Source organism: Phyllobates terribilis, unplaced genomic scaffold (assembly GCF_046119375.1).
Source record: "Phyllobates terribilis strain yellow unplaced genomic scaffold, ASM4611937v1 Scaffold_5__5_contigs__length_657084704, whole genome shotgun sequence".
Taxonomy (NCBI): domain Eukaryota; kingdom Metazoa; phylum Chordata; class Amphibia; order Anura; family Dendrobatidae; genus Phyllobates; species Phyllobates terribilis.
In genome coordinates, this window is record NW_027362765.1 from 414,964,996 (window position 1) to 414,992,235 (window position 27,240).

Consider the following 27,240-nt stretch of genomic DNA (forward strand, 5'->3'; position numbering starts at 1 on the left):
ACCAATGTTGGGCTGACCACTCTTGCATCTGTATGGACAATTTCAGTATCTGGTTAATCATTATAGCTCCCTGTTTTCATTCGAACCAGTAAATTCTCTACTGCTTAGATTCCTAAATTTACCTGTGTAGAAGAAAAACCTCCATACGGATTCTGCTGTTTGCTCAACCAGTTCACAATCTGTGAAGATTTTCCTAAATCTTTATTTGGACCAGACAGAAGAGCAAGGAGAACATAGGAGGTCAACTCCACCTCTGCTGAGGGAGCTCGGTACCAATATGAGACATCAGAGGGAGGAGCAGAGTCCCGCTTCCAATGCAATTGACCATCTGTAGGGAAGAAAAGTGTTATGGTTAATATTTTAAGCCTTGCTTTAATTATCATTTAAGCAATGTATATATCTATATATCTTTGATAACTTTGTGTTTTTTATTAGCTTTAGAAGTGTTATTCATAAAAGCAATGTGTGTGTTTTCTTTATTTAAGGTTGCTGCCCTTGAGAGCTGGATAGAACTAATTTGAAGGAATTCAGCAGAATCCATAATTTAAGGCCTCTTTGTCTCCAAACTTACATAATCCCTTTTAGTAAATGTATTAAGCTGTGTGTGGAGAATTCCTACTCCACCCCCCTATAGAACTGTAGTACTGTTTTAGTTATTCTATATGTGTTTGAGTTTTCTCAAAATGGGGTATTTTGAGATATGGCCATTAGATGACAGCAGAGGTACAGTTGGATACTACATTACCCTTATGTCAGTGGGACACAGGGTTAACTAGTTTGGGGGCCGCGCTTAGTGACAAGTTAAGACTTAGGGAGCACTGGGAGTTGGTGTTGGCCATGTATTTTTAGTCAGTTAAGAAGGAACAGTGAGTAAGGACAGACATGCTGAGAGCACAAGGAAGAAGAGAGACGGGTGTGTGTGGGAGAAACCAGTAGGATTAACAGCAACGGGCACACCACAGCCTAATCTATACTCTAAAGGTCAATTTGTGGATCCTGGCCTCTTCCAGACAATAGGCAGTAATGGACGTGCCTGGACTAGGGAGCCTCAGAAGCGAGGTAGTCCCTGCTAGAGTCAGGTATTGGGAGCCGTGGAGTGAAGCAGGAGCTTTTCCACAAGAAAGTCCAGAGACAGCTTCCCCTAGGACCGAGTCACACTGTGATTAGCACCTTGTGGGGATTGAGACTGTGTTTTACCATCTGTGAATGCCATGTTTTGCAACAAGTGTTGTACCTGTAATCCCCTGTTTCTAAGGCCGTGCTGAACAAGTAAACTGGACTGTTTTGTTTTTAAAGAACTGTGTCGTCTATTATTCAAAGCGCGGCACCCGTCTGAACCCAAGATGAAAGTGAGTAAAGATTTCCACAGCATACAGCCCAAACTATAGCACCCCACACACACCCAGGGACAACCACGTCCCCATATTTCTGTAGCAGGCCAGGGTGATGAAGAAAACATAGCACCCCTCGCCACTGACTACCTCCCTGCTCCCCGCTACAAAGCCATTCCCCTTTCTTCTGTGGGTGTAATAAAAATTTGTGACTGGGCATCTGAGATTCAGTCAAGGCTTGTACACTGACAGATACTGGTTGTGTGTGTTCTTTTCTCCAATGCTTTGAATTTGACTAACATTGGCAGATATGTAGATCCCTTGCATCTCAACTCAAATTAGCTCTCCTTGAAAGGGGTTTACACAAAATAAGATTTTTTTCAAATTTACTCCATAAAGCCACATTCACACGTTCATTACTTGGTCGGTATTTTGCATCAATATTTGTAAACCTAAACCAGGAATGGGTGAAAAATGCAGAAGTGGTGCACATGTTTCTATTATACTGTTCTTTTGATTTTTCCACTCCTGATTTTTGCTTACAAATACTGATGTAAAATACTGACCAAATACTGAACTTGTGAATATGGCCTTAAAGTAATGTAAATTAAGAAAGAAATGTTCTACAGTCCACTCCTATTTGTATTTTTAAATTACACCATTCACTTTAAACTTATAATGTACTGAAAAATGGGAAAAAAATCCAAGTGAGGTGAAATGATGAAAATAAAAACACAATTCCTTCATTTTTTTTGTATGTTTTGTTTTTATTATTAATTTTGCTGCAAAAGTAACCAGTCAATATGATTGTCCATGTCACTTGAATTATAGCGATCAATACAAAATTTGTATAGTTTTTTCTTTTTAAATAGTGGCTTAAAAATATTTTTTGAACTTGGATGAGTAGCCCCACATAGAACTACAGATCTGGATGTCCATATACTGACTTTTCAAGTTTAGAGAAAAGTTAAGTATGGTAAGCACCACTCCAGCCTTTTTTTTATTGCACCTCTGAAGTGGTGCTTTAAATGTAAGTCCCCTGCCCCCTGTCTAATACTCACCTGCCGCCACCTTAATCCGTTTCCAGCGTTGCTCCAGTCGATCTCCAGTGAAAAGTGACCTGCTCGCAGCTCCAGTGATTCATGGAGCTGCAGGGAGGTCACTTTTGAATACAAATCTATCAGAGCCTCATTCTTGCTCTCATAGACTTGTATTGAGAGATTGTGACATAGCTTCTGACTTCCGGACAGTCAGAAGCTACTGTCAAAAGATGGCACTGGGAGACCGGAGGAGCAGCAAAAAAACTATGAGGATGCTGGAGGATGAGTATATGACCGGGGGCTGGGGGATTAGATTTAAAGACTCCAGCGATGAAAAAAAAAAAGAGGCTGGAGTGGTGCTTTATGAAGCTAGGAGCTGACAGACTCCCATTAAGAAGTCTCAACATGCTCATACAGCACTACCTTATGATAACGATAACCTTTAACACCTTCCTAGAGGGGCTATTTTCCATTTTTTCATTTTCGTTTTTTACTCCCTTTTTTCCAAGAGCCATAACTTTTTTATTTTTCCATCCACATAGCCATATCAGGGATGTTTTTTGCAGGACAAATTATAGTTTTGAATGACACCATTCATTTTATAAAGTGATGCACTGAAAATCGGGAAAAAAATTCCAAATGCATTTGAAATAGCAAAAAAAAGTGTAGTTCCACAATTGTTTTTTGGATTTTCTATTTACCACATTCACTATACGGTAAAATTAACTTGGCAATATGATGCTCCAGGTCAGTACGAGTATGCAGATACCAAACATGCATATTTTTTTGTTTTATTTAAGAGGTGAAAAAAAAATCTAAAATTTTCCTTTGTTGCTATTTTTCAAGACCCGCAAAATTTTGCATTTTCAGCATATGGGGCTGTGAGGGTTTATTTTTTTTGCCCATTTTTACTGATATTATTTTGGGGTAAATACAATGTTTTGATCACGTCGTAACGCATTTTGTTGCAATGATGCAGCGACCAAAACAATTTAATTATGGCGTGTTGATTTTTTTCTCATTACGCCGTTTACCGATCAGATTAATTTATTTTATATTTTCATAGATCTGACTTTTACAAATGCAGTAATACCAAATATTTTTATATTTATTTTTTTTTATTGTTTTATTTTTAATGGGGCAAAAGAGAGGTAATTTGAACTTGTATATTTTTTTGTTTCTTTTCGTATTTTTAAAAACACTTTTTTTTTCACTTTTTACCTTATTTATTAGTCCCCTCAGGGGACTTGAGATGTGATCATCCGACTGATTGAACTATACATGGCGGAGCATCAACAACGCTATGTATAGTGAAAATCACGATCTCCTATGAATGCCAGCTAAACGCTGACTTTCACAGGAGTATTGTAATGACAAGCACGGGGGTCTCCAGCAGACCTCTTCTTTTCATAACATCCCATCAGTGCCCCACGATTACGACATGGGTGTGCCGATTGGCACGTGGACTGACACGCCTACCTGCCAGCGTTTGTTAAATGCCGCTGATGAAGCTCCCGTCCACCCGCAGCTGTTACAGGCAGATAAATAATTCAGCCATCATCTGATGAGAAAGATGCGGGATTGGCTTGCGAGCCCGCATGGAAGTTAGGGAGCCGGCATATGACGTACCAGTATGTCATATATTGGTAAGGCATTAAAAATATTGCTGAACATACACATTAGAATAAAAAAAAACAGCTAGCAAATTTTAGCAAGAACAGATAGCCCTGTTTTGCTTTCCAACTGATATCCCAAAATGGCATGTGGTAGAAGGTCAGACATGTTGTTATCCTTTGTAAGAAGGTTGGAGCTAAAAGTCATTACTTGTGGGGTCTTAATGTGCTTTGTGGCCCTCTCTTAGGCCACGGCCCCACTATCAGTATTTTTTTCTCAGGAGTGGGAGCCAAAACCAGGAGTGGGTGATAAATGCAGAATTGGTGACTTGTTTCTATTATACCTTTTCTCTGATTGTTCCTCACCTGGTTTTGGCTCCCACTGCTGAGAAAAAATGCTGGCTGAATACTGAGCTGAATCTGGCTCTTAAAGTAAAATAGGTTGCATATGGTGTAAATTATCCCATATTCCATGCAGAGTGCTTGGAGCATTATATTTTCGTACCTCCTCGCACAGCCTTTTCCTCCAATTTGTCCAATAACGTTTCCCTGAGTTCAGTCTCTCCAGCCAATGTGAAGGTGTAGGCCAGCAGAGCCTGGGTGTATACGTTGCTGATATCCACAGAGGCCTTCCTCAGGCAGGAGAGAGCATTGCTCAGTAAGGGATCCTAAGAGTAAATTAAAAACAAATTATTCTACATTTTAAACTATAAGGCACACATTTACCATTGCAGATTGAAACAACAAAAGTGTAAACTAGTTTAAATTTCTGCTTCTTGCTACACCAATATACCAAGATTTCTAAAAGTAGGATCTATATGTGTATTGGAACCAACAGCTATTTTCTAGGGTTTTTGGGGATGTTTTCTTTGGAGTTTAGAATTATTTTTTTTATTAATATCTAATACTCCTATTGACCTACAGTACAGAGTGACATCAATAAGAGCTACCTAAATAGCTATGGTGCATATACCATATTAGTAGACAGCTGATTTCCTGCCTCTGTACACAGTAAGAAAGAGGCGGGTGGTTGGCGCATGTGGAGGAGTGCACATGCACCGCTTCAAACGGATCTCATTTGTCTCTCTCCAGTCATGTGATTGGAGCTTGAAGAAGTCGTCCACTACTTTTACATTGATGCCCCATCCATAGGGGTCCCGCATCCGGCAGCCCCACTGATCAGCTGCCATTGGTGCCAACGGCAGTCGCCGGCCGGATGTGCTTACTTGCAGAGCTTAGCCGTCTAGTTGTTGTGTCCACTGCGGGGTACTGCACATCCGCCTCCCATTGAATTGAATAGGAGGCGGATGTGCAGTACTCCATGGCGGCCACTACAACTAGAAGGTCAAGCTCCACAAGTAAGCACTTCCTGCCGGTGGCCACCACATCTGGCACCGATAACTGCAGATTGGCGGGGGTGCCGGGAGCGGGACCCCGGCTGATCAGACATTGATGCCCTATCCTATGGATGGGGCATCAATATAAAAGTAGTGGACAACTTCTTTAAGGTACATAAAGCTGTGTGGGACAATTGAATATGTCAAACCACTCTGAGAAAGCAACATCAACAGATGCAAAATGCGCATTGGTGATCATGCATTTGTAGCAACTATGCAGCCTGTATTTTCTATGGGTAAGAGCACTGTTGCCATATACCTATGAAAAGGTATATACAAGTGCTTCTCACTAAATTTGATATCATCAAAAAGTTAATTTATTTCAGTTCTTCAATACCAAAAGTGTAGCTCATGTATTATATAGAGTCATTACAAACAGAGTGATCTATATCAAGTATTTATTTCTGTTAATGTTGATGATTATGGCTTACAGCCAATGAAAACATAAAAGTCATTATCTCAGTAAATTAGAATACTATATAACAACAGCTTGAAAAATGTTTTGAAAATCCGAAATGTTGGCCTACTGAATTGTATGTTCAGTAAATGCACTCAATACTTCGTCGGGGCTCCTTTAGCTTCAATTACTGCATCAATGCGGCGCGGTATGGAGGCGATCAGCCTTTGGCACTGCTGAGGTGTTATGGAAGCCCAGGTTGCTTTGATAGCAGCCTTCTGCTCGTCTGCATTGTTGGGTCTGGTGTCTCTCATCTTCCTCTTGATAATACCCCATAGATTCTCTATGGGTTAAAGTCAGGCGAGTTTCCTGGCCAATCAAGCACAGTGATACTGTTGTATATAAACCAGGTATTGGTACTTTTGGCAGTGTGGACAGGTGTCAAGTCCTGCTGGAGAATGAAATTTCCATCTCCAAAAAGCTTGTCGGCAGAGGGAAGCATGAAATGCTCTAAAATTTCCTGGTAGACGGCTGTGCTGACTTTGGTCTTGATAAAACACAGTGGACCTACACCAGCAGATGACATTGCTCCCCAAACCATCACTGATTGTGGAAACTTCACACTAGACCTCAAGCAGCTTGGATTGTGGCCTCTCCACTCTTCCTCCAGACTCTGGGACCTTGATTTCCAAATAAAATGCAAAATTTACTTTCATCTGAAAACAAACACTTTGGACCACTGAGCAACAGTCCAGGTCTTTTTCTCCTTGGCCCAGGTAAGACGCTTCTGGTGCTGTCTATTGGCCATTAGTGGCTTGACACAAGGAATGCGACACTTGTAGCCCATGTCCTAGATACATATGTGTGTGGTGGCTCTGGAAGGAATGACTGCAGCAGCAGTCCACTCCATGTGAATCTCCCCCAAATTTTTGAATGGCCTTTTCTTAATAATCCTTTCAAGGCTGCGGTTATCCCGGTTGCTTGTGCATCTTTATCTACCACACTTTTTCCTCCCACTCAACCTTCCATTAATGTGCTTGGATACAGCACTCTGTGAGCAGCCAGCTTCTTTAGCAATGACCTTTTGTGGCTTACCCTCCTTGTTGAGTGTGTCAATGACTGCCTTCTGGACATCTGTCAAGTCAGCAGTCTTCCTCATGATTGTGGAGCCTACTGAAACAGACTAAGGGACCTTTGTAAACGCTTAGGAAGCCTTTGCAAGTGTTTTTTGTTAATTATTCTAATTTACTGAGATAATGACTTTTGTGTTTTCACTGGCTGTAAGCCATAATCATCAACATTAACAGAAATAAACACTTGAAATAGATCACTGTTTGTAATGACTCTATGTAATATATGAGTTTCACTTTTTGCATTGAAGAACTGAAATAAATTAACTTTTTGATGATATTCTAATTTAGTGTGAAGCACTTGTATTTGCTTGTGCATACAACACTTTAACCACTGTGTCTGCTATTTAGGGTCCTTTTTGTACATCCATATATTTTTGTACCTGACTTAATTATGTGATATGCACTGCTCTTTTGCTAATATTCTCGGTTCAGTTGTACTAGGTTTTTGATTCATTCCAAACTTTATAATATATGTATATGCAATAAAGGAAATATTGTTTTAGTTTATAATATACTGTATTAAAGGACTTTTTTTAAGCTGAAACAATATTTCCTTTATGACATACATATACAGTATATATATATATATATATATATATATATATATAAACGTATATATATGTATATGTCATAAAGGAAATATTGTTTCAGCTTAAAAAAAGTCCTTTTTCTGTTTTTGTTTAAACCTACTATGGAGTAAGCTATTATTATTTTATTATTACTACAATATTTTAAGAGCTTATTTTCAGACCAAAATGCTGAATTAACCTATGTTCACACGTTGTGTTTTTTGCTGCGTTTTTTTATACAAATTAAAAGCACTTTTTTACAGTAACAGCAAAAGCTATGAGATTTCAGAAATCTCATGCACACATTTTTCGTTTTTCTGACTGAATTTGAAAACTGCTGCGTTTTTGAAATCTGCAGTATGTCAATTCTTCCAGTGTTTTGCAGCGTTTTTTCACCCATGGAAAGCAGTGAGTAAGTGCAAAAATGCAGCAAAAACGCAGGTATCATGTTTTGGTGCATTTTTGGTGCAGAAAACTCAGGGACAACAGGCACTAAACTATATCAGCATGCGCAAGAGCCAAATGTACCTGAAAAACGCAGCAAAAAAAAAGCGGCAAAAACACAGCAAAACCTGCTTTTTTAAGCAGCTTCTTTACTGCCAAGAGATCAGGTTTTGACACCAGAAAACAAGGCAACGTGGGAATATAGCTTTAATACTCTGAAAAATGCACCTAATTGATTTGTTTTGTAAAACTAGACTGTAAAAAAGAGTAAAGGATGAGGCGCAGAAAACATCCACCTACCAAGGGTATATATTGAGAATAGGTTGACCATCCATCAAAACTTTCAAGAGGTATTCTTTCATGGGGGTGATATTATCATTGCATGACTCTTGGTTGCTTGCTCAATGTTTGAGCCAACAAAAAGGGTTTCCTGCACCCATTGGCAAAACCAAAGTTGGAATTTTTTCTATGGTAAGTGCACCATTGCCCTCCAAAATAACTAAACCTTATTTTCCCCTTTACTTATCGTGTTTCCCCAAAAATAAGATCACCACCAAAATAAGCCCTAGCTTGATTTTACAGGATTTTTGGAGTATGCTTGAAATATAAGCCCTTCTCCAAAAATAACCCCCAGTTACAGTCAAGGCTGATGTTAGGGAGAGTCAAACTGAGCAATTGCCCAAGGCCCCCACTCTCTTAGGGGACTGCATTGTTTCTATTCCAAAATTAAGACTACTTGAGGATCTTTGGTAACTTCACAAATATGTGACTATGATGTCAATAAAGTTCTATTAACTGAAAGAGTCTAGAGGAACTGATCAAGAGACAGACTGGAATGCAGGACTGGCGTTAGGGGGAAGAGAAAACTCTCTTAGGGCCCCCAGCATTTCTATTCCAAGGTTAAGACTGGTTGAGGTCCTTTGGTGACATCACTGTCTTATGATCATGATTTCACCAAAGGTCTTTTAACTGCAGGAGTCTAGTACTGAAGAGGAGACAGGCTGGTATATATGTGCAGTGTGTGTGTGTATATACATATGTACGTACATTTCTGCCAAAGGTGTGCGGAGCTTGTAAGATTCTTAATTTATTAAGTGGTGCGCGCCTTTTAATGAATTAGATGCGTCTTACTCCAGCCGTCCCATTCATTATGACTGGTCTGCACAAATTCAGTCTAAACGAATAAGGGCCACTGTTCTCGTTAGCACATTGCCTGGTGTAAACAGGAGATGTGCTGCCGATAATCAGATATGTATGGGGACAGAATGATCTATTTGTGATCATTCTAACCCCATCGTTTTTCATTAGCCTGTGTAAAGAGGAGATTGTTGTACATAGAAAAAGGAAATAGGATCTCAAGATATTCAGATGGAATTCAGGGTTTGGAGAATAATGTTAATGTTCCAGAATGTGATGACATGATTACATTTGAATAAATGTTGATTTTTTTGATCAAGAATAAATGTGGATTTATATTCATAGAAAAAAAAAGACATCGCCTGAAAATAAAACCTTTCAGAGCAAAAAAATAATACGCTGCTCAAAAAAATAAAGGGAACACTCAAATAACACATCCTAGATCTGAATGAATGAAATATTCTCATTGAATACTTTGTTCTGTACAAAGTTGAATGTGCTGACAACAAAATCACACAAAAATCATCAATGGAAATCAAATTTATTAACCAATGGAGGCCTGGATTTGGAGACACCCCAAAAATTAAAGTGAAAAAACACACTACAGGCTGATCCAACTTTGATGTAATGTCCTTAAAACAAGTCAAAATGTGGCTCAGTATTGTGTGTGGCCTCCATGTGCCTGTATGACCTCTCTACAATGCCTGGGCATGCTCCTGATGAGGTTGCGGATGGTCTCCTGTGGGATCTCCTCCCAGACCTGGACTAAAGCATCTGCCAACTCCTGGACAGTCTGTGGTGCAAAGTGACGTTGGTGGATGGAGCGAGACATGATGCCCCAGATGTGTTAAATCGGATTCAGGTCTGGGGAACGGGAGGGCCTGTCCATAGCTTCAAGGCCTTCATCTTGCAGGAACTGCTGACACACTCCAGCCACATGAGGTCTGGCATTGTCCTGCATTAGGAAGAACCCAGGGCCCACAGCACCAGCATATGGTCTCACAAGGAATCTGAGGATCTCATTTTGGTACCTAATGGCAGTAAGGCTACCTGTGACGAGCACATGGAGGGCTGTGCGGCCCTCCAAAGAAATGCCACCCCACACCATTACTGACCCACTGCCAAACTGGTCATGCTGAAGGATGTTGCAGGCAGCAGATCGCTCTCTAGACTCTGTCACGTCTGTCACATATGCTCAGTGTGAACCTGCTTTTATCTGTGAAGAGCACAGGGCGCCAGTGGCGACTTTGCCAATCCTGGTGTTCTGTGGCAAATGCCAAGCATCCTGCACGGTGTTGGGCTGTGAGCACAACCCCCATATGTGGACGTCGGGCCCTCATATCACCCTCATGGAATCGGTTTCTAACCGTTTGTGCAGACACATGCACATTTGTGGCCTGCTGGAGGTCATTTTGCAGGGCTCTGGCAGTGCTCCTCCTTACACAAAGGCAGAGGTAGCGGTCCTGCTGCTGGGTTGTTGCCCTCCTATGGCCCCCTCCACGTCTCCAGGTGTACTGGCCTGTCTCCTGGTAGCGCCTCCAGCCTCTGGACACTACACTGACAGACACAGCAAACCTTCTTGCCACAGCTTGCATTCATGTGCCATCCTGGATGAGCTGCTCTACCTGAGCAACTTCTGTGGGTTGTAGAGTCCGTCTCATGCTACCACGAGTGTGAAAGCACAACCAACATTCAAAAGTGACCAAAACATCAGCCAGAAAGCATTGGTACGGAGATGTGGTCTGTGGTCCCCATCTGCAGAACCACTCCTTTATTGAGGGTGTCTTGATAATTGCCAATAATTTCCATCTATTGTCTATTCCATTTGCACAACAGCATGTGAAATTGATTGTCCATCAGTGTTGCTTCCTAAGTGAACATTTTGATTTCACAGAAGTTTGATTTACTTGGAGTTATATTCTGTTGTTTAAGTGTTCCCTTTATTTTTTTTGAGCAGTGTATATGACCCTGTCTTATTTTCAGAGAAACACAGTATCTCCATGGATTAAATTAAGACCATTAAAAAGAAAAGGGGCTAAAGCCATACCTAAGAACAAATGTTATGGTTGGAAAAATTGTTATATTTGGCTTTCACAGATTTTTTTTTTTACCTGCAGAGATATTCCAGCTTCCAAAAGGGTAATAGTCATATAAGCAGAGAGAGAAATGTCATCTTCTACTCCTCCCTGAAACACAAAGTTTTATATTTTTGTTAAAACTTATCATTAAATTAATTAACAGTGAAACCTCTCTAGAAGACCATCTCTGTGGGACTCGTTTTATCTGTCACAACACCGCCAAAAAACATCCAATAAAAGCAATCAAAAGTCATATGTGCCCAAACATATTATCAACTCCAACAATTAAAAAAAAATGACAGTTCTCAGAACTTCAGGAATAAGCTAATTTTTCTGTTTTACAAATTTTCAATCTTTTTTCATTTTTTTTTTCAATTACAAAAAACTTTACAAATTTGATCATGCCGTAATCATATCAAACCGGACTATCATGCTTATTTATAATTTTTACCGCACGCTAAATACCCCAAAAAAAAAAAACAACCAACAATGGCGGAATTGCATTTTTTATTTCACCATTTCACCACATTTGGAATTTTTTCCACTCTCAGTAGAATGTATAGTAAAGTATCGTTCAAAACTAAAAATTGACCCTGTAAAAACAAGAACTTATGTGGATAGGTTGATAGAAAAAAAAGTAATGGCTCTTAGACAAAGAGGAGGAAAAAATCTAATCGTAAAACAAAAAATGGTCACAGTGGGAATGCATGAAAAAGAGGTTTTTTAATGAGACACCTGTGACCTCCTTTCATAAGGTTCATATTGTATTTTCCATACTCCTTCTGTTACCTGTGTTTGTCAATGATGTCCCATATCACATCTCTATAACACAATTACTTAGTTCTCGACCTACCTTCATGGCATTATTGAAGAGTCTCCCCACACTTCGGAAACAACCGGTGTCTTGCTGGTTATTTTTCAGCCATGAGAAGGAGTGGTTCAGGTGACTTTCATCTATGAAGATATAGGGTTGAGCTTTGCTAAAGGACTTCACTACAAATCCAGTCAACCTGAAGAAACAAATTGGAGTGGTAAAAATGGCCATTTTCGATACAATAATAAAACATACCAAAAAAAATTACCTTTTCTAGTTAATACCCCCAATGAGCACCATGCAAACACAATATGGATTCAATGTTATCATTTTTATACCTAAATCTTATTCAACCTATTAAGGACCAGGCAATTTTTTGTTTTTATACTTTCGTCTTTTCTTCCAAGAGTCCTAACTTTCTTATTTTTCCATAAACATAGCCATTTGAGGGTTGTTTTTTTGTGATATGAGTTGAAGTTTTGAATGACAAAATTAATTTTACAAAAACATGTACTGAAAAATGGGGAAAAAAAATCTAAGTGCGACGAAATAGTGAAAAAAAAGTAATTCATACATGTTTCTTTTTCTTTTTGAAGTTCATTGTATGATAAAAATTACCTGTCAAAATAATTCTTCAAGGCAGGATGGTTACGGCAAAACCAAAATGCCATATTTTTTTTTTATTTAAGGGGTGTAAGAAAATACTGAAAATTGTAAACAAAAAAATGTTTGTACCGCCATTTTCCAAGAGAGAACAGAAGATGCATCTGACTGCTCATTTACCATGCATAAGCCACAAAAAGGAAAATGTAAGATTACACTGTGACCACTCGCATAAGTGGCTGTTAATGTAATACATGGATGAGCTGAGTTATGTTCAATAATGTCCAATAATTATCAGTTAGAACGGATCCAGCAGCAATCTGTTGGCAAAAGAAATTGTGTAGACACAAATTTTTGGTCCATTTAAAAAAAAAACTGATTTCAGCTGGCTCCATTTTTTTTACCAAACCCCTCAATTAGCCTTCCATTTTCGTCCATTTGAAACTAATCCAGTAAGGAAAAAAACGGGTCCGTTTCAAATGAAAGAAAAGTGAATGACTAATTAACAGAATCATTGTCCATATAACACCCATTGCTGACACCCCTGCATGGTTCAACACCTTCTTGCATGTGGGGACACCTGTATACTCACCGCTCCGGCCATGGCAGCGTCCTCACACTCCTCTTCCTCCTTCTCCTGTGCACTACGCTCTGACTTCTGGAGGTGCACCTAGTTCTCGTGCACTCCCCTGCTCTTAAAGGAGCAGTGCGCACTCCTGCATAGATGCCCCCAGCCAATACCTGGGAGGCATATTGCATAAAAGGCACCCTCCCCAACAGGGAGGTGTCTGAGCAACCACTATAGTTTTTTAATGGTAGTTGATGTGTGCAACTATACTGTATGTTGCCAAGTACCCTGTCTTTAGTCTATTTAGTTATTTCCCTATCCTGTACTGTCCATGTAGTCCTGTGTAGTTTATACATAACCCTGAACCTGCCCTAGCGGTACCAGAACCCTGTAGCCGCGTCGGCGGTACCTGATCCTGAGTGTCTGAACAAGAACCTATCCCCGAAGTCCATGTCATCCATACTGTCTGTCAGTCTCCAAATCCTTCCTGTCTGTGACTCCGTTCCCGTGTTCCTGTCCCGCGAACGCAACCCCTGGGAACGTCAGCCGCGATACCGGGTACTGACTAGGAGTGGTGCTTGGTGGCTACCTGCAGCTCAAGCCTGACTCCACCTTCAGGAGCTCCAGTGAACAACAGGTAGCCACTTAGCTATGCACCTCCTAGGCAAGCCCGGCACCGTGACACAGTGGGTCCATGAACCACATGACAGTCTATAGACTTGAATGTTAAAAAAACTGATCCAGCTGAAATCAGTTTTTTAAAAATGTACAAAAAGTTGTGTCTTCACAACTTTCTTGCCAACAGATGGCTATAGAATTACGACTGGACATGTGAACATAGTCTTAGAGTTTCCATTGACTCTCCTCTTTGATTAGAGATTTTGGATGAGAACTTTCCTGTTTAAAATCTGTATGCTTTACTAAGCAAATGCCCTGCGCTTGCGTTGTGTACTTAGCTTGCCTGCACTTAACATAGTAAGTGCTAACTCAGTTAGTGCGTGTTACGCAGGGGTTCCCATTTGTTCCTAGTAAAAGACTCATCTTTTAAGCAATACTCCGATTGAAACATTGTAGAGAAAAATAGTAAGAAAAATTATCTATACACCAAGGATTTCTGATATACCCGGGGGTTACAAAAATATAGCCAAATCCACTAACCATGTGTTTCCCTCTTTGTCACTCTTTCCAAAGGCGCTGTATGATCCGTCATCATGTTTATATGTAAGCTGACGCTGATACCCTGTGAGAAGCAGCAAAATAAATATGTAAACTGACAAAAAAGACTGCTCCTGCCGGCGATTCTGCAACTTCCATTGATGTTACATTGACAGATCAGCTTCTTCTGTTCTTCTCTGCTTTGTCGATGGGGCATCACGGCCAATGTCATGCTGATTGACAGCTGGCTCCCTTCTGCTTAACTGCAGAGAGCCGGTTGTCAACATTTCAAACCCCCTTATCAGCTCTATTACACAATCAAATATAAGTATTATTGGTATTATTGAAAAGTGGAAGGAACCACAGCATCTGATCCTCAAAGCAGAGACCATGTAAAGTTACAAAGTGCTAATGGCAGGGCAGAAAAGTTGTCAATGATCTGCTGACTTAACAACTGCAGAGTCCTAACCTTCTTTGGTATGAACATCGGCACATAAAGTATCCATAATTTGGGGCATATAGCTTCACAAAAGCCTTACATCACCAAGCACAATGCCAAGTGTTGGATGGAGTGGTGTAAAGCCACCACCAGTGGACTCTGTAGCAGTGGAAAGAAAGGCAACGGCTGTTTCTTTAAAGGGGCCAATTCCATAATAATGTCTATGAATCTAAAAAAACGATAAATGGAAATGACTCCTCTAGTGGTTAAATATCGAGAATTCAAACTTCATTAAATACATCATACAAATGTAAAATCAATTAAAAGGTACTGCAAAGAGAAAAATCTCTGATGTTATCACTGAGATATACTAAGTGACACCCTTTATGAGGAAGCCATTGTGTGAAACGCGCGTCAGGGGTCTCTGGTGGTAAATATCATGTGGTTACTTTCAAATACTGCATTGTTATCTTAATGTTATTTTAATGTTGGCTATATCATTCAGAAGGCAAAGTATGAGATACCCTTTATAAATAATTCTGAATCTGCTTTAATTTAATGTTTATTTGCATGAATTTCTGGCTAATACATTTGAATAATGCCTTCATTCATATAGTTGTATGTATAATGTATCAAGAGTCTCTGCCTTATCTATTTTCCCCACTAGGAGGAGACATTGTTTTCTACATTTACCTTTACTTGGTTTAATACTCTTTCTAGTATGATACCTACCATTTTTGCTGAATTTTTGTCTGGTGATGGAATGATTCCATATATTTCTTCATGTGAACTGTAACATCAACTTACTAATAAACACTACATACAAATATTGTTAGTAGAGATGAGAGGACCTGTTGAAGTTTGGGATCTGCTACCTGAACTTTATTCCAAAGTTTGAATGTGGTTCCAGAACTTTTCCCGAACTTCAACCAGAACTCAAGCCTCATTGAAAACAATGAGGGCCCGAACTTTTGAGCCGGAAATTATTCTCTGTCTCTCATCTCTAATTGTTAGGTTTTTAGTTAAGCTGTTAACCATTTGGAAGTATATCTCATTAATAACATCAGAGATTTTTCTCTTCTCAGTATCTTTTAATTGATTTTACATTTGTATTATGTATTTATTAAAGTTTGAATTCTTGATATTTATCCCCTAGAGGAGTCATTTTCATTTTTTTTTATTTTTTTTTATGTTTCTTTTGACCCCTACAAATACATTTAACCATTTAGGTTAATGTCAATGAATCTAGAATGGGATATCATGAAAGCTACTAGGTGTAATGTGTAGGTGCCATAATACTTTTACACTTATTATAAGAGTGTATAATGTAAAATCAATCATTATATTGATAACAAATAAATGTAATATTGCAGAAAACTCTGCCTGTCTATCGACCTACCTTAATTTTATGTCTACCTGCAATCCATAATCTGCTGTGTAGGATTATACACTGTATTAGTATTTATACCTAAACTAATTCAATTCCTGAATTTCAGAATCCACTTATTTACAAATATAGTCCACCAGAAATCAATAGAATTTCTCACCGCTCTCCAGGAATTTCTTGGCTTTGCTCTGGATTTCATTGTTCAGTTGATGAGTTTTCTCCAGATATTGCAGGATGAAGATATTCGGAGCAAAGAGAACCATGTTCTGCTCTCCACATCCATATGGCATGGCCAGGAGTCGATCAAGGTTCTGCATGGCCGTGCTCATCAGATCTCCTGCAAGGTAATAAAATGATTAATCGAATTAATTAATATAAATTCATAATAAAAATAAAATGATTGTGTGATACATATTTTAACTTTTTATATATATATATTTATATATATCTATAATATAACCGGGGATGCGTGTCTCTGTCTGGTAGCCGTTACAGGTAAGAGGAGTGTGTATGGCGCCAGAGATCACAGTATGCGTAGATACTGAATGCATACCGCAATCTCCAACGCCATACTTACATACTTACCTGACCGGGAGGAGCGTTGCCGCAGGCCTCTCTTCGCCGGAGACCGGGGCAGGAGTGAGGCGTCTGATCGGCGCATGCGCATAGCGCTATCCGGCACCATTTTACTGAAGACACATTTGCAGTGTGTCTTCAGCAAAATGACTCCAGACAGCGCGGTATGGGCACGCGCGTACTCCGGCACCGCACTCCTCCCCCAGTCTCCGGCAGAACAGGGCACCGCAGCACTGGAGCACAGGGAAGAAAGGTGAGTATAAGTGTTTATTTTTTTGTATGTGTGTACAGCGTGAAAGGGATGAGGGGGCCACACATACCAGGATTGGGGGGTGAGAGGGCCACACATACCAGGATTGGGGGGTGAGGGGGCCACACATGCCAGGATTGTGGGATGATGGGTACCACACATAATAGGATTGGGGGGTGAGGGGACCATGCATACCAAGATTGGGGAGTGAGGGGACCATGCATATCAGGATGAGGGGTACAATGCATACCAGGATTGGGGGGTGAGGGGACCATGCATACCAGGATTGGGGGGTGAGGGGACCATGCATACCAGGATTGGGGGGTGAGGGGTGCACCCCATGCATACCATGGGGATGAGGAGTGCCATGCATACCAGGAGGATGAGGAGTGCCATACATACCAGGATTGGGGATGAGGGGTGCCATGCATACCAGGATTGGGGATGAGGGAGCCATGCATACCAGGATTGGGGACGAGGGGTGCCATGCATACCAGGATTGGGGATGGGGAGTACCATGTATACCAGGATTGGGGTTGAGGGAGCCATGCATACCGGGATTGGGGATGAGGGAGCCATGCACACCGGGACTGGGGATGAGGGGAGCCATGCATACCAGGATTGGGGATGAGGGGTACCATGTATACCAGGATTGGGGATGAGGGGTGCCATGCATACCAGGATTGGGGATGAGGGAGCCATGCATACCAGGATTGGGGATGAGGGAGCCATGCATACCAGGATTGGGGATGAGGGAGCCATGCATACCAGGATTGGGGATGAGGGAGCCATGTATACCAGGATTGGGGATGAGGGAGACATTCATACCAGGATTGGGGATGAGAGGTGCCATGCATACCATGATTGGGAATGAGGGAGCCATGCATACCGGGATTGGGCATGAGGGAGCCGTGCATACCAGGATTGGGGATGAAGGGTGCCATGCATACCAGGATTGGGGATGAGGGGTGCCATGCATACCAGGATTGGGGATGAGGGGTGCCATGCATACCGGGATTGGGGATGAGGGGTGCCATGCATACTGGGATTGGGGATGAGGGGTGCCATGCATACCGAGATTGGGGATGAGGGGTGCCATGCTTACCGGGATTGGGGATGAGGGGTGCCATGCACACCGGGATTGGGGATGAGGGGTGCCATGCACACCGGGATTGGGGATGAGGGGTGCCATGCACACCGGGATTGGGGATGAGTGGTGCCGTGCATACCAGGATGGGGGTGAGGGGTGCCATGCATACCGGGATAGGGATGAGGAGTGCCATGCATACCAGGATGGGGATGAGGGGTGCCATGCATACCGGGATTGGGGATGAGAGGTGCCATGCACATGCATACCGGGATAGGGATGAGGAGTGCCATGCATACCCGGATGGGGGTGAGGGGTGCCATGCATACCAGGATGAGGGATACCATACATACCAGGATAGGGATGAGGGATGGGGTACCATGCATAGCAGGATAAGGATGAGGGGTACCACACATACCAGGATAGGGATGAGGAGTACCAGACATACCAGGATTGGGGATGAGGGGTGCCATGCATACCAGGATTGGGGGTGAGGTGTGCCATGCCTTCCAGGATTGGGTTTGAGGGGTGCCATGCATACCAGGATTGGGGGTGAGGGGTGCCATGCATACCAGGATTGGGGATGAGGGGTGCCATGCATACCAGGATAGGATGGTGGGGACAGTATGGGGGCAGCACATACCAGCATGGGAGACCATATACCAATAAAAATGCTCGCCACCCGGGCGTAGAACGGGTTCAATAGCTAGTATATATATATATACACATACATATATATGTAGATATATCTACAGTGGGGAAAATATTAGTAAAAATCCCCAGTGGCTAGTGTGAAAATTTTTTTTTTAATAAACATTATATAAAATATATGTATGTAAAATCCGGATTTAAACAATAGGTAATTTCCTGATAATTCCTTCCCCTTAGTAACCCCTTCATAACCTTTGACATACATGTACAGTACAGACCAAAAGTTTGGACACACCTTCTCATTTAAAGATTTTTCTGTATTTTCATGACTATGAAAATTGTACATTCACACTGAAGGCATCAAAACTATGAATTAACACATGTGGAATTATATACTTAACAAAAAAGTGTGAAACAACTGAAAATATGTCTTATATTCTAGGTTCTTCAAAGTAGCCACCTTTTGCTTTGATGACTGCTTTGCACACTCTTGGAATTCTCTTGATGAGCTTCAAGAGGTAGTCACCAGAAATGGTCTTCCAACAATCTTGAAGGAGTTCCCAGAAATGCTTAGCACTTGTTGGCCCTTTTGCCTTCACTCTGCAGTCCAGCTCACCCCAAACCATCTGGATTGGGTTCAGGTCTAGTCACTGTGGAGGCCAGGTCATCTGGCGTAGCACCCCATCACTCTACTTCTTGATCAAATAGCCCTTACACAGCCTGGAGGTGTGTTTGGGGTCATTGTCCTGTTGAAAAATAAATGATGGTCCAACTAAACGCAAACTGGATGGAATAGCATGCCACTGCAAGATGCTGTTGTAGCCATGCTGGTTCAGTATGCCTTCAATTTTGAATAAATCCCCAACAGCGTCACCAGCAAAGCACCCCCACACCATCACACCTCCTCCTCCATGCTTCACGGTGGGAACCAGGCATGTAGAGTCCATCCGTTCGCCTTTTCTGCGTCGCACAAACACACGGTGGTTGGAACCAAAGATCTCAAATTTGGACTCATCAGACCAAAGCACAGATTTCCACTGGTCTAATGTCCATTCCTTGTGTTCTTTAGCCCAAACAAGTCTCTTCTGCTTGTTGCCTGTCCTTAGCAGTGGTTTCCTAGCAGCTATTTTACCATGAAGGCCTGCTGCTCAAAGTCTCCTCTTAACAGTTTTTGTAGAGATGTGTCTGCTCCTAGAACTCTGTGTGGCATTGACCTGGTCTCTAATCTGAGCTGCTGTTAACCTGCGATTTCTGAGGCTGGTGACTCGGATAAACTTATCCTCAGAAGCAGAGGTGACTCTTGGTCTTCCTTTCCTGGGGTGGTCCTCATGTGAACCAGTTTCTTTGTAGCGCTTGATGGTTTTTGCAACTGCACTTGGGGACACTTTCAAAGTTTTCCCAATTTTTCGAACTGACTGACCTTCATTTCTTAAAGTAATGATGGGCAGTCGTTTTTCTTTACTTAGCTGCTTTTTTCTTGCCATAATACAAATTCTAGCAGTCTATTCAGTAGGACTATCAGCTGTGTATCCACCAGACTTCTGCACAACACAACTGATGGTCCCAACCCCATTTATAAGGCAAGAAATCCCACTTATTAAACCTGACAGGGCACACCTGTGAAGTGAAAACCATTTCCCGTGACTACCTCTTGAAGCTCATCAAGAGAATGCCAAGAGTGTGCAAAGCAGTCATCAAAGCAAAAGGTGGCTACTTTGAAGAACCTAGAATATAAGACATATTTTCAGTTGTTTCACACTTTTTTGTTAAGTATATAATTCCACATGTGTTAATTCATAGTTTTGATGCCTTCAGTGTGAATGTACAATTTTCATAGTCATGAAAATACAGAAAAATCTTTAAATGAGAAGGTGTGTCCAAACTTTTGGTCTGTACTGTATGTCAAAAGGTCGAGCCTGCATCTTTCCCTACACATGACAGCTGATTTAATGAGCCATCATTTAACAGCAGCGGATGGGGAGGAGGTCCGCCTGCAGATGTTAACTTTATAAATGTGGCTGTCAATCTCTGATAGTGACATTTAACAAGTGCCTGCAGAGGGCTGCATCATTCCACGCACCCATTGGCGCGCCTGTGACATCTTCGTGGGATGCCATTGGATTGCCATGACAGTGGTGGGTCTGCTGAGGACTCCTGTGCCTGTCATTATGATCCTCTTGTAAAAGTCAGCCCTTGGCCGGCGTTCATAGAAGATCGTGATTTTAGCTATGCATAGCTTTGCTGATGCACTGCTATGTATAGCATAAGGTATCAGACGATCACACTTTCAAGTCTTCTAAGGGAACTATTAAATACAGTAAAAAGTTTTAAAAAATGTTTTTAAATATATGAAAAAATAAGAAAACACAAGTTCAATTCATCCCCCTTTTCCCCATTAAAAATGAAACAATTAAAAAATATATATATGTACACACATATTTGGTATTGCTGCATTCATAAATGTCCGATCTATCAAAATATAAAATAAATTAATCCAATCAATAAACAGCATAAGAAAAAAAATTGCCAGAATTAATTTTTTTTTGACAACCACAACATTGCAATAAAAAACTATCAAAACATCATATCTACCCCAAAATGATATCAGTAAAAATGTCAGATCTGGGTGCAAAAAATAAGCCAAAGATATCTAACCTTATTCACTGTCTTATATGCAGTATATGGTAAACAATATAGCAAATCAGAAGAACTATACTACATTTCTAATTGGAGGTATTTGCTAATATTATTATTATTACATCTATTACATATTGGGATAGGATCTCGGAGATGGCAATACCCCTTTGATGGACATAATAAGAGGAGTATGCTGGCGGTCCGGATGACTTACCCAGCACTGATACATGAGCTCTTGCAGAATCCTCCAGAATGTTATCAGGGATCTTCAGAGATATCTCTTCCACTTTAGGTTCATCTAAAATATAACAGAAAAAAACATTTTATAATACAATATTATTAAAGAGTTATTCTCAGCATTAAAAGTTATCATCTATTGGAATAGCCATTTAATTAAATATAACATTTCAAAAACTTTAATGTTTGCCAACTATTCACATTCAAATTATTATTCACATTCACAGTAGACACATCACAGATTTATTCCCTTTCTTTGATGCCACTTCTCACTTGCATAAACCACTATCCGGAGGGAATATTTCCCATGATGCTTTGCTCAGTTCAGACCTATCAGAAACTAAAGTTATTTAGATAATTCCTAAAAAACTCAATCAAAAACGCAAGTAACCTAATTCATACAAAGGTATGTTTACACGTTGCGTTTTTGCAGCTTTTCTTTATGCTTTTTTTAATGCAAATTAAAAGCTGCTTTTTACAGTACCAGCAAAAGCCATGAGAAACCGTGCATGTTGCTGCTTTTTTGGTGAATGAAACTAACTTTATTAAACATGCACTGTAAACAAATTACATATATAATCTGCACCAAAAAATGCACCAAAAACGCAGCAAAAAATTTGTAAGCTGATTTTTTTACTGCCAAGAGAGCAGGTTTTGGCTGCAGAAATAACGCAGCAAGAACGCAACATGTGAACATAGCCTAATAGCCGCAGAAATGCTGTAGAAATTCTGCAACATCAAAACTCACCATGTGAACATGGTTTTAAGGAGACACCAGTCTGGTTGAGCAGATTGGAAGAAATCCATTGGAGACACTTCTTTTGGACTAGTCCTGTCATCTATGGCCCCAATTTCAACTATGTTTTCCTCTGAAACATCACAGTGATCAGGGAAAAGTCTCTGATTCATGCTGCCCATGGTTCGGGTAGCATGAATCAGCTGACAGGCTAAATACTGTTAATACTAATTACTAATAAATGCAAATTTTTCTGTACTCTATTTTTTGTAATTCATTTTTAAATCCAATTTTCACCAGAATTTTGGTGACTTTTGCTAAATAAATTTCTTACTTCCATCATTAGATAATATAATGTATACTTACCTCCCTCTTTAATACAGATCAGAGAGCTGTGTGACTTCTCCTCCAAGACACCTCCAGGCTAAAAATACCAATAAATGATCAAACTTTTATACATAAAAGATATTTTTATCAAATGCAAAATATTAAATCAACTTTGGCAGATAATTTCTGTTGATTTTTCAGGCTGCAAAATGTGTTAAATGTTAATTTACTGTGCATACAACACTTTTACAATATAGGTAAGCTGTGGGATCCTCATTACGCCCTGAAATTTGCACACAATTTTTTTCTGCCATGCATACGTGGGTTTTTCAAAATGCTATCCCCATAGTTTTCACTACAAATTATCATAGTTCGGTACAAAATTCTCAGACATCTGCAGCAAATCTACCACTTCTTAGTTTATGTTTTTCTGTTAGTTTATAGTTTTTCTGTAAAGGATTTTTGGAGCAGATTCTGCCCAAAAATCCACATCAAAAACTTTTAAAATACTCCTAAAATAAGTTTCTTATTATTTAATTGGAAATAGTCAAAAGATGTGGAAAAATCAGCATTGTGTGCACTGCTGGTGTGTTTTTCAATTGAGATCAATAGAAGGCAAAATCAGTTTCATACCCACATCAAAAAGCCGAACATATGAACATACCCTTAAAGCATACATTGCTTTCCATCCAAAAATATATTGCCAAGTTGTACATTGCTGTAGAATAAGTTTGTGCTGTATTTATTAATATTGGATTCATATTCGTATTTTATTCATTTTTTATGTATGTTAAAGGGAACTTGTCACTTGAATCATACTGCAAAAATCGTGGACAGCGTGAATCACGACTGCAGCCAGGTATATTTTTCTAAGAAACGCTCCAGCATTACACAGTTTGAAGATCCATCCGGACCCACACCCGCTGGCTGGCTTGTCCCAGTGCCGTTCCAGGTGATTGACAGGTCTCCATCACATGTGTATTTAGGAAGAGATTTGTCAATCACCTTGGGAGGAGTCAGTCTAGTCTTTGCTGACCGTACTCACACTGATCTTCAAACCATCAAACTATATTTTTTTGAAAAAACAGAGGATTTCAGAGAAAAATGTAACAATCTGTAGTTGTGCAGCCAGGCTGCGATTAATGCTGCCAGTGGTTTGGACAGTATGAATAAAGTGACAGGTTCCCTTTAAGAGTTAATATTTTTTTTTAAAAAAATGTAAATAAAAATTCTAGAATATACTGATACTTTTTTCTGTTGGTTAATATTTTAGGCAGGGAAATAGAGGCAGGGCAAGTGGGCCAAGAACAACCCTACTTCAGCTAACTTCATTGGGACAAGAATCTAGTGGACTAAATCTTTTCCCCAGAAGGAGAATCTAGGTGTGATACATAACAATCCATTTTTATCTAATTATTGCAATCTCACCTGTACTAGTACTGTCTTTACAATGGTGTCAGTTCTGCCTTTCTTGGGCACCACAGGGATTTCATTTCCACAGAACTCTTTTGTATCCATGGCTTCTGTCTTTACGGTAATATTTACTTCTCCTAGTAAGAGATCCAGATATTAAAATTCATAAAGACGGAATTTATATAAAAAGAAAAAGAAAGACCATTAGTATGTCATAGTTTTAATACTAAAAGTTGTAGCAAATTCTTATGAAATTAATATTGGTTCTAGAAAATATGATGAAAATTCAGAGGAGGGCAAGAGAAGCGGCACTTATCGCCGGCAATTTCAGTAAAATGCACTTTATTTTGGTCACAAGATTACAGACGGAGACATCAGTGAAATGAGCAACAGCTGTTTCGCGAGAGTACAAGCTTCTTCCAGCCCACTTCTGGTGAGCTAGAAGAAGCATGTACTCTCGCGAAACAGCTGTTGCTCATTTCACTGATGTCTCCGTCTGTAATCTTGTGACCAAAATAAAGTGCATTTTATTGAAAATGCCGGTGGTGAGTGCTGCTTCTCTCGCTCTCCTCTGAATTTTTATGATCTTTTGCAAGTATAATGCTGAGCACCACAAGACATGGCTATTATAATCTGGATATTTTTTTGTTTTATCTTATTTTTCTTTGCCGATATTTTTTTACTTTGGTCCTTGCATCTAGAAAATATGAGCATTAAAAATAGCCTTTCAGGTCTTTTTTTGCCATCTAAATCATCACCATGCCATAATAGACAACTTGACATTTTCATACATTCCCTATGGTTTAGATACAGCAAAAAACAGTCAAATCAAATCAATGCAAATTACCAATGAAGGGTCACCTGAGCATTGCCTCTTATAACAGCAATGCAGATCTGTGTCTAAACTGACACCTCCAATCTTGATTAAAATCTCCTCAACAGGACTAAAGCCCCCGCCTCACATAGCGAGATCGCTAGCGAGATCGCTGCTGTGTCACGGTTTTGGTGACGCAACAGCGACCTCACCAGCGATGTCGCTATGTGTGACACTTTGCAACGATCAGGCCCCTGCTGTGAGGTCGCTGATTGCTGCAAAGTGTCCTGGACCATTTTTTGGTCGTTGCTCTCCCGCTGGTCAGCACACATCGCTGTGTGTGACCAGCGGGAGCAGCGATCAGGCTGGTAACTATGGTAAACATCGGGTTACTAGGGGCACATGCGCACCTAGTAACCCGTTGTTTATCATGGTTACGAGCCTGCTAAAGTGAGCGGTAACCTCCCGCTCACTGTAGCAGAGTGGTAACCATGATAAACAACGGGTTACTAGGAGCGCGTGTGCCCCTAGTAACCCGATGTTTACCATAGTTACCAGCCTGCTCCTGCTTCAGCAGGCTCGTAACCAGGAGCAGGACATTGTGGAAAGATTCCACGATGTCGCTTATCCCCTGATCGCTGGTGAGCCTGCCTGTTTGACAGCTCACCAGCGACCACATAGCGACGCAGCAACGATCCCTGACAGGTCGTATCGTTGTCGGGATCGTTGCAGCGTCGCTAAGTGTGACGGGGCCTTAAGAGTCACTAGCAAGCTGCTTTTCTACAAATCTTGGGCATGTGCTATTGCTTTTTAGTCCCCGTGCATTCGCAGTGCACCGTGGTCATCCCCAAAAAAGTAGCATTACTTGGTATCTATTCAAAATTGTGCTCAGCTATGTCATATTTTATTGATATGGAACCTGGAGTAGGTGTTGCAGTTTTTTTTAGGAAGGAGGACCTGGTCCATAATGTCCATGGGTATGTACAATGGATTCCATTTCAGTCATTCCATCTATATGCCCAATGATAGGATAAATTCCAAACTTGGCATGCAATCTAGCTGCTAAACAGCAACCCTATGATTATCTAAGTTTATTTTTCCATAATCCTTTGGGGGTACGTGTTGTAACCAGGGATGAAATACAGTTATGAAGCAGCATGACCAGCATAGGTTACAAGGTCCCATCTTACCCAGTTTAGAGGCTTTCAGGTTCCAGTAGAAGGTTTTGCTCTCATCACCACAGATACAACTGTTATATTCACAGTCAGCACAATGCGTCTCTACTAACTCATCGGTGGTCTGTAAGGTCGTTTGAACCTGGAAAATAAAGGTTAAAAAAATGGAAGAACAATATATGCAATCAGAATTAACTAAAGCTGCATCTCAAACTAAAATCTAGATGTCTGAATTTTTCAACAGTTGCATTTTTGCGTAGGGTGGACTCGGCCAGAAGATCTTCCAGCGGCCCTGCTCTGCTAGAATTCATTATCTTTTTTTCTTGGATAGCTCATAACAAATGATGTGCTAGTGTTTATTGACCATATGGCCCATGTGCATACAAAATTAAAATTATTGAGAGCTTGTTGCATCGAGAGATAATTGTTTCTCTGATGGTTTGACCACTAGTTTATCGGCCAAACACTGGCTCCATAATGTGATAAGTTACGGTAGCTTGTCAATTATTAATCAACTATAACTAGAGACACATGATTCATTCAAGGCTGTTCAAGGCATTGTGGCTAAATGACCAATGCATCCTGTGTAAGACAAACCTGCATAAATTTTGTCCATAAATTTCAGCAGCTGCAGAGTTCAATCACATATTTTAGAGCTCAAAAATAATTGACTTGCCTATGTTAATGATAGGATCAGTGTATAGTGAAAACCATAACAAATAATGGGATCTCATTCTATACAGCTGGTATAAAGGGTGGATGGAATCATTTCCCTTGTAAACCCCAGGTATATCTGTCAGGCAGTATATTTTGGACTAATGCCCAGACCAGTCTTTGGCATGATTAACCCTTGCACCTTAAAGGGAATCTGTCACCAAATTATTTCTATTTAATCTGACAGCAGCATAATCTAGGAGCAGAGTGCCCGATTTCAGAGATGTGTCAGTTTCTCAACAGTTTGCTGTAGTTTCAATATAATCAGTGTTTTATCAGCAGAAGATTATCACTGCACAACTAGGTCTCACTTGCAGGCCAGTTAGGCTAACCTGTGTAAGTAACTCTGCTCCCACCAATGATTGGCAGCTTGCTGGCAGTGCATAGTGTACACAGAAAGCTACCAATCAGAGATGTGGGCGGGGTTATGCAGGGCTCAGCATGCAGGGCTCAGCATTCAGAGCTCTGCTACAACTGCAGCAGAGAAAACAAGGGATTCTGTCATAAGTAAACAAAGC

The 27,240-nt window shown here is 40.6% G+C and overlaps 1 protein-coding gene across 2 annotated transcripts in view; it reads right to left on the reverse strand.

Annotated features, from left to right (window-relative positions):
* The window catches only part of LOC141273394 (pregnancy zone protein-like), a 131,349-nt gene that overhangs the window by 17,809 nt on the left and 86,300 nt on the right, over nt 1–27,240 (reverse strand). For both annotated transcript variants that reach the window (XM_073685160.1, XM_073685159.1), the window contains 10 exons: nt 26,024–26,150; nt 24,035–24,156; nt 22,646–22,703; nt 21,521–21,604; nt 16,266–16,442; nt 14,283–14,364; nt 11,993–12,149; nt 11,173–11,247; nt 4,490–4,652; nt 123–328 (listed from right to left, as the gene is read on the reverse strand). In XM_073685160.1, coding sequence (XP_073541261.1) covers nt 123–328; nt 4,490–4,652; nt 11,173–11,247; nt 11,993–12,149; nt 14,283–14,364; nt 16,266–16,442; nt 21,521–21,604; nt 22,646–22,703; nt 24,035–24,156; nt 26,024–26,150 — 1,251 coding nt within the window. The remainder of the gene's footprint in view (nt 1–122; nt 329–4,489; nt 4,653–11,172; nt 11,248–11,992; nt 12,150–14,282; nt 14,365–16,265; nt 16,443–21,520; nt 21,605–22,645; nt 22,704–24,034; nt 24,157–26,023; nt 26,151–27,240) is intronic.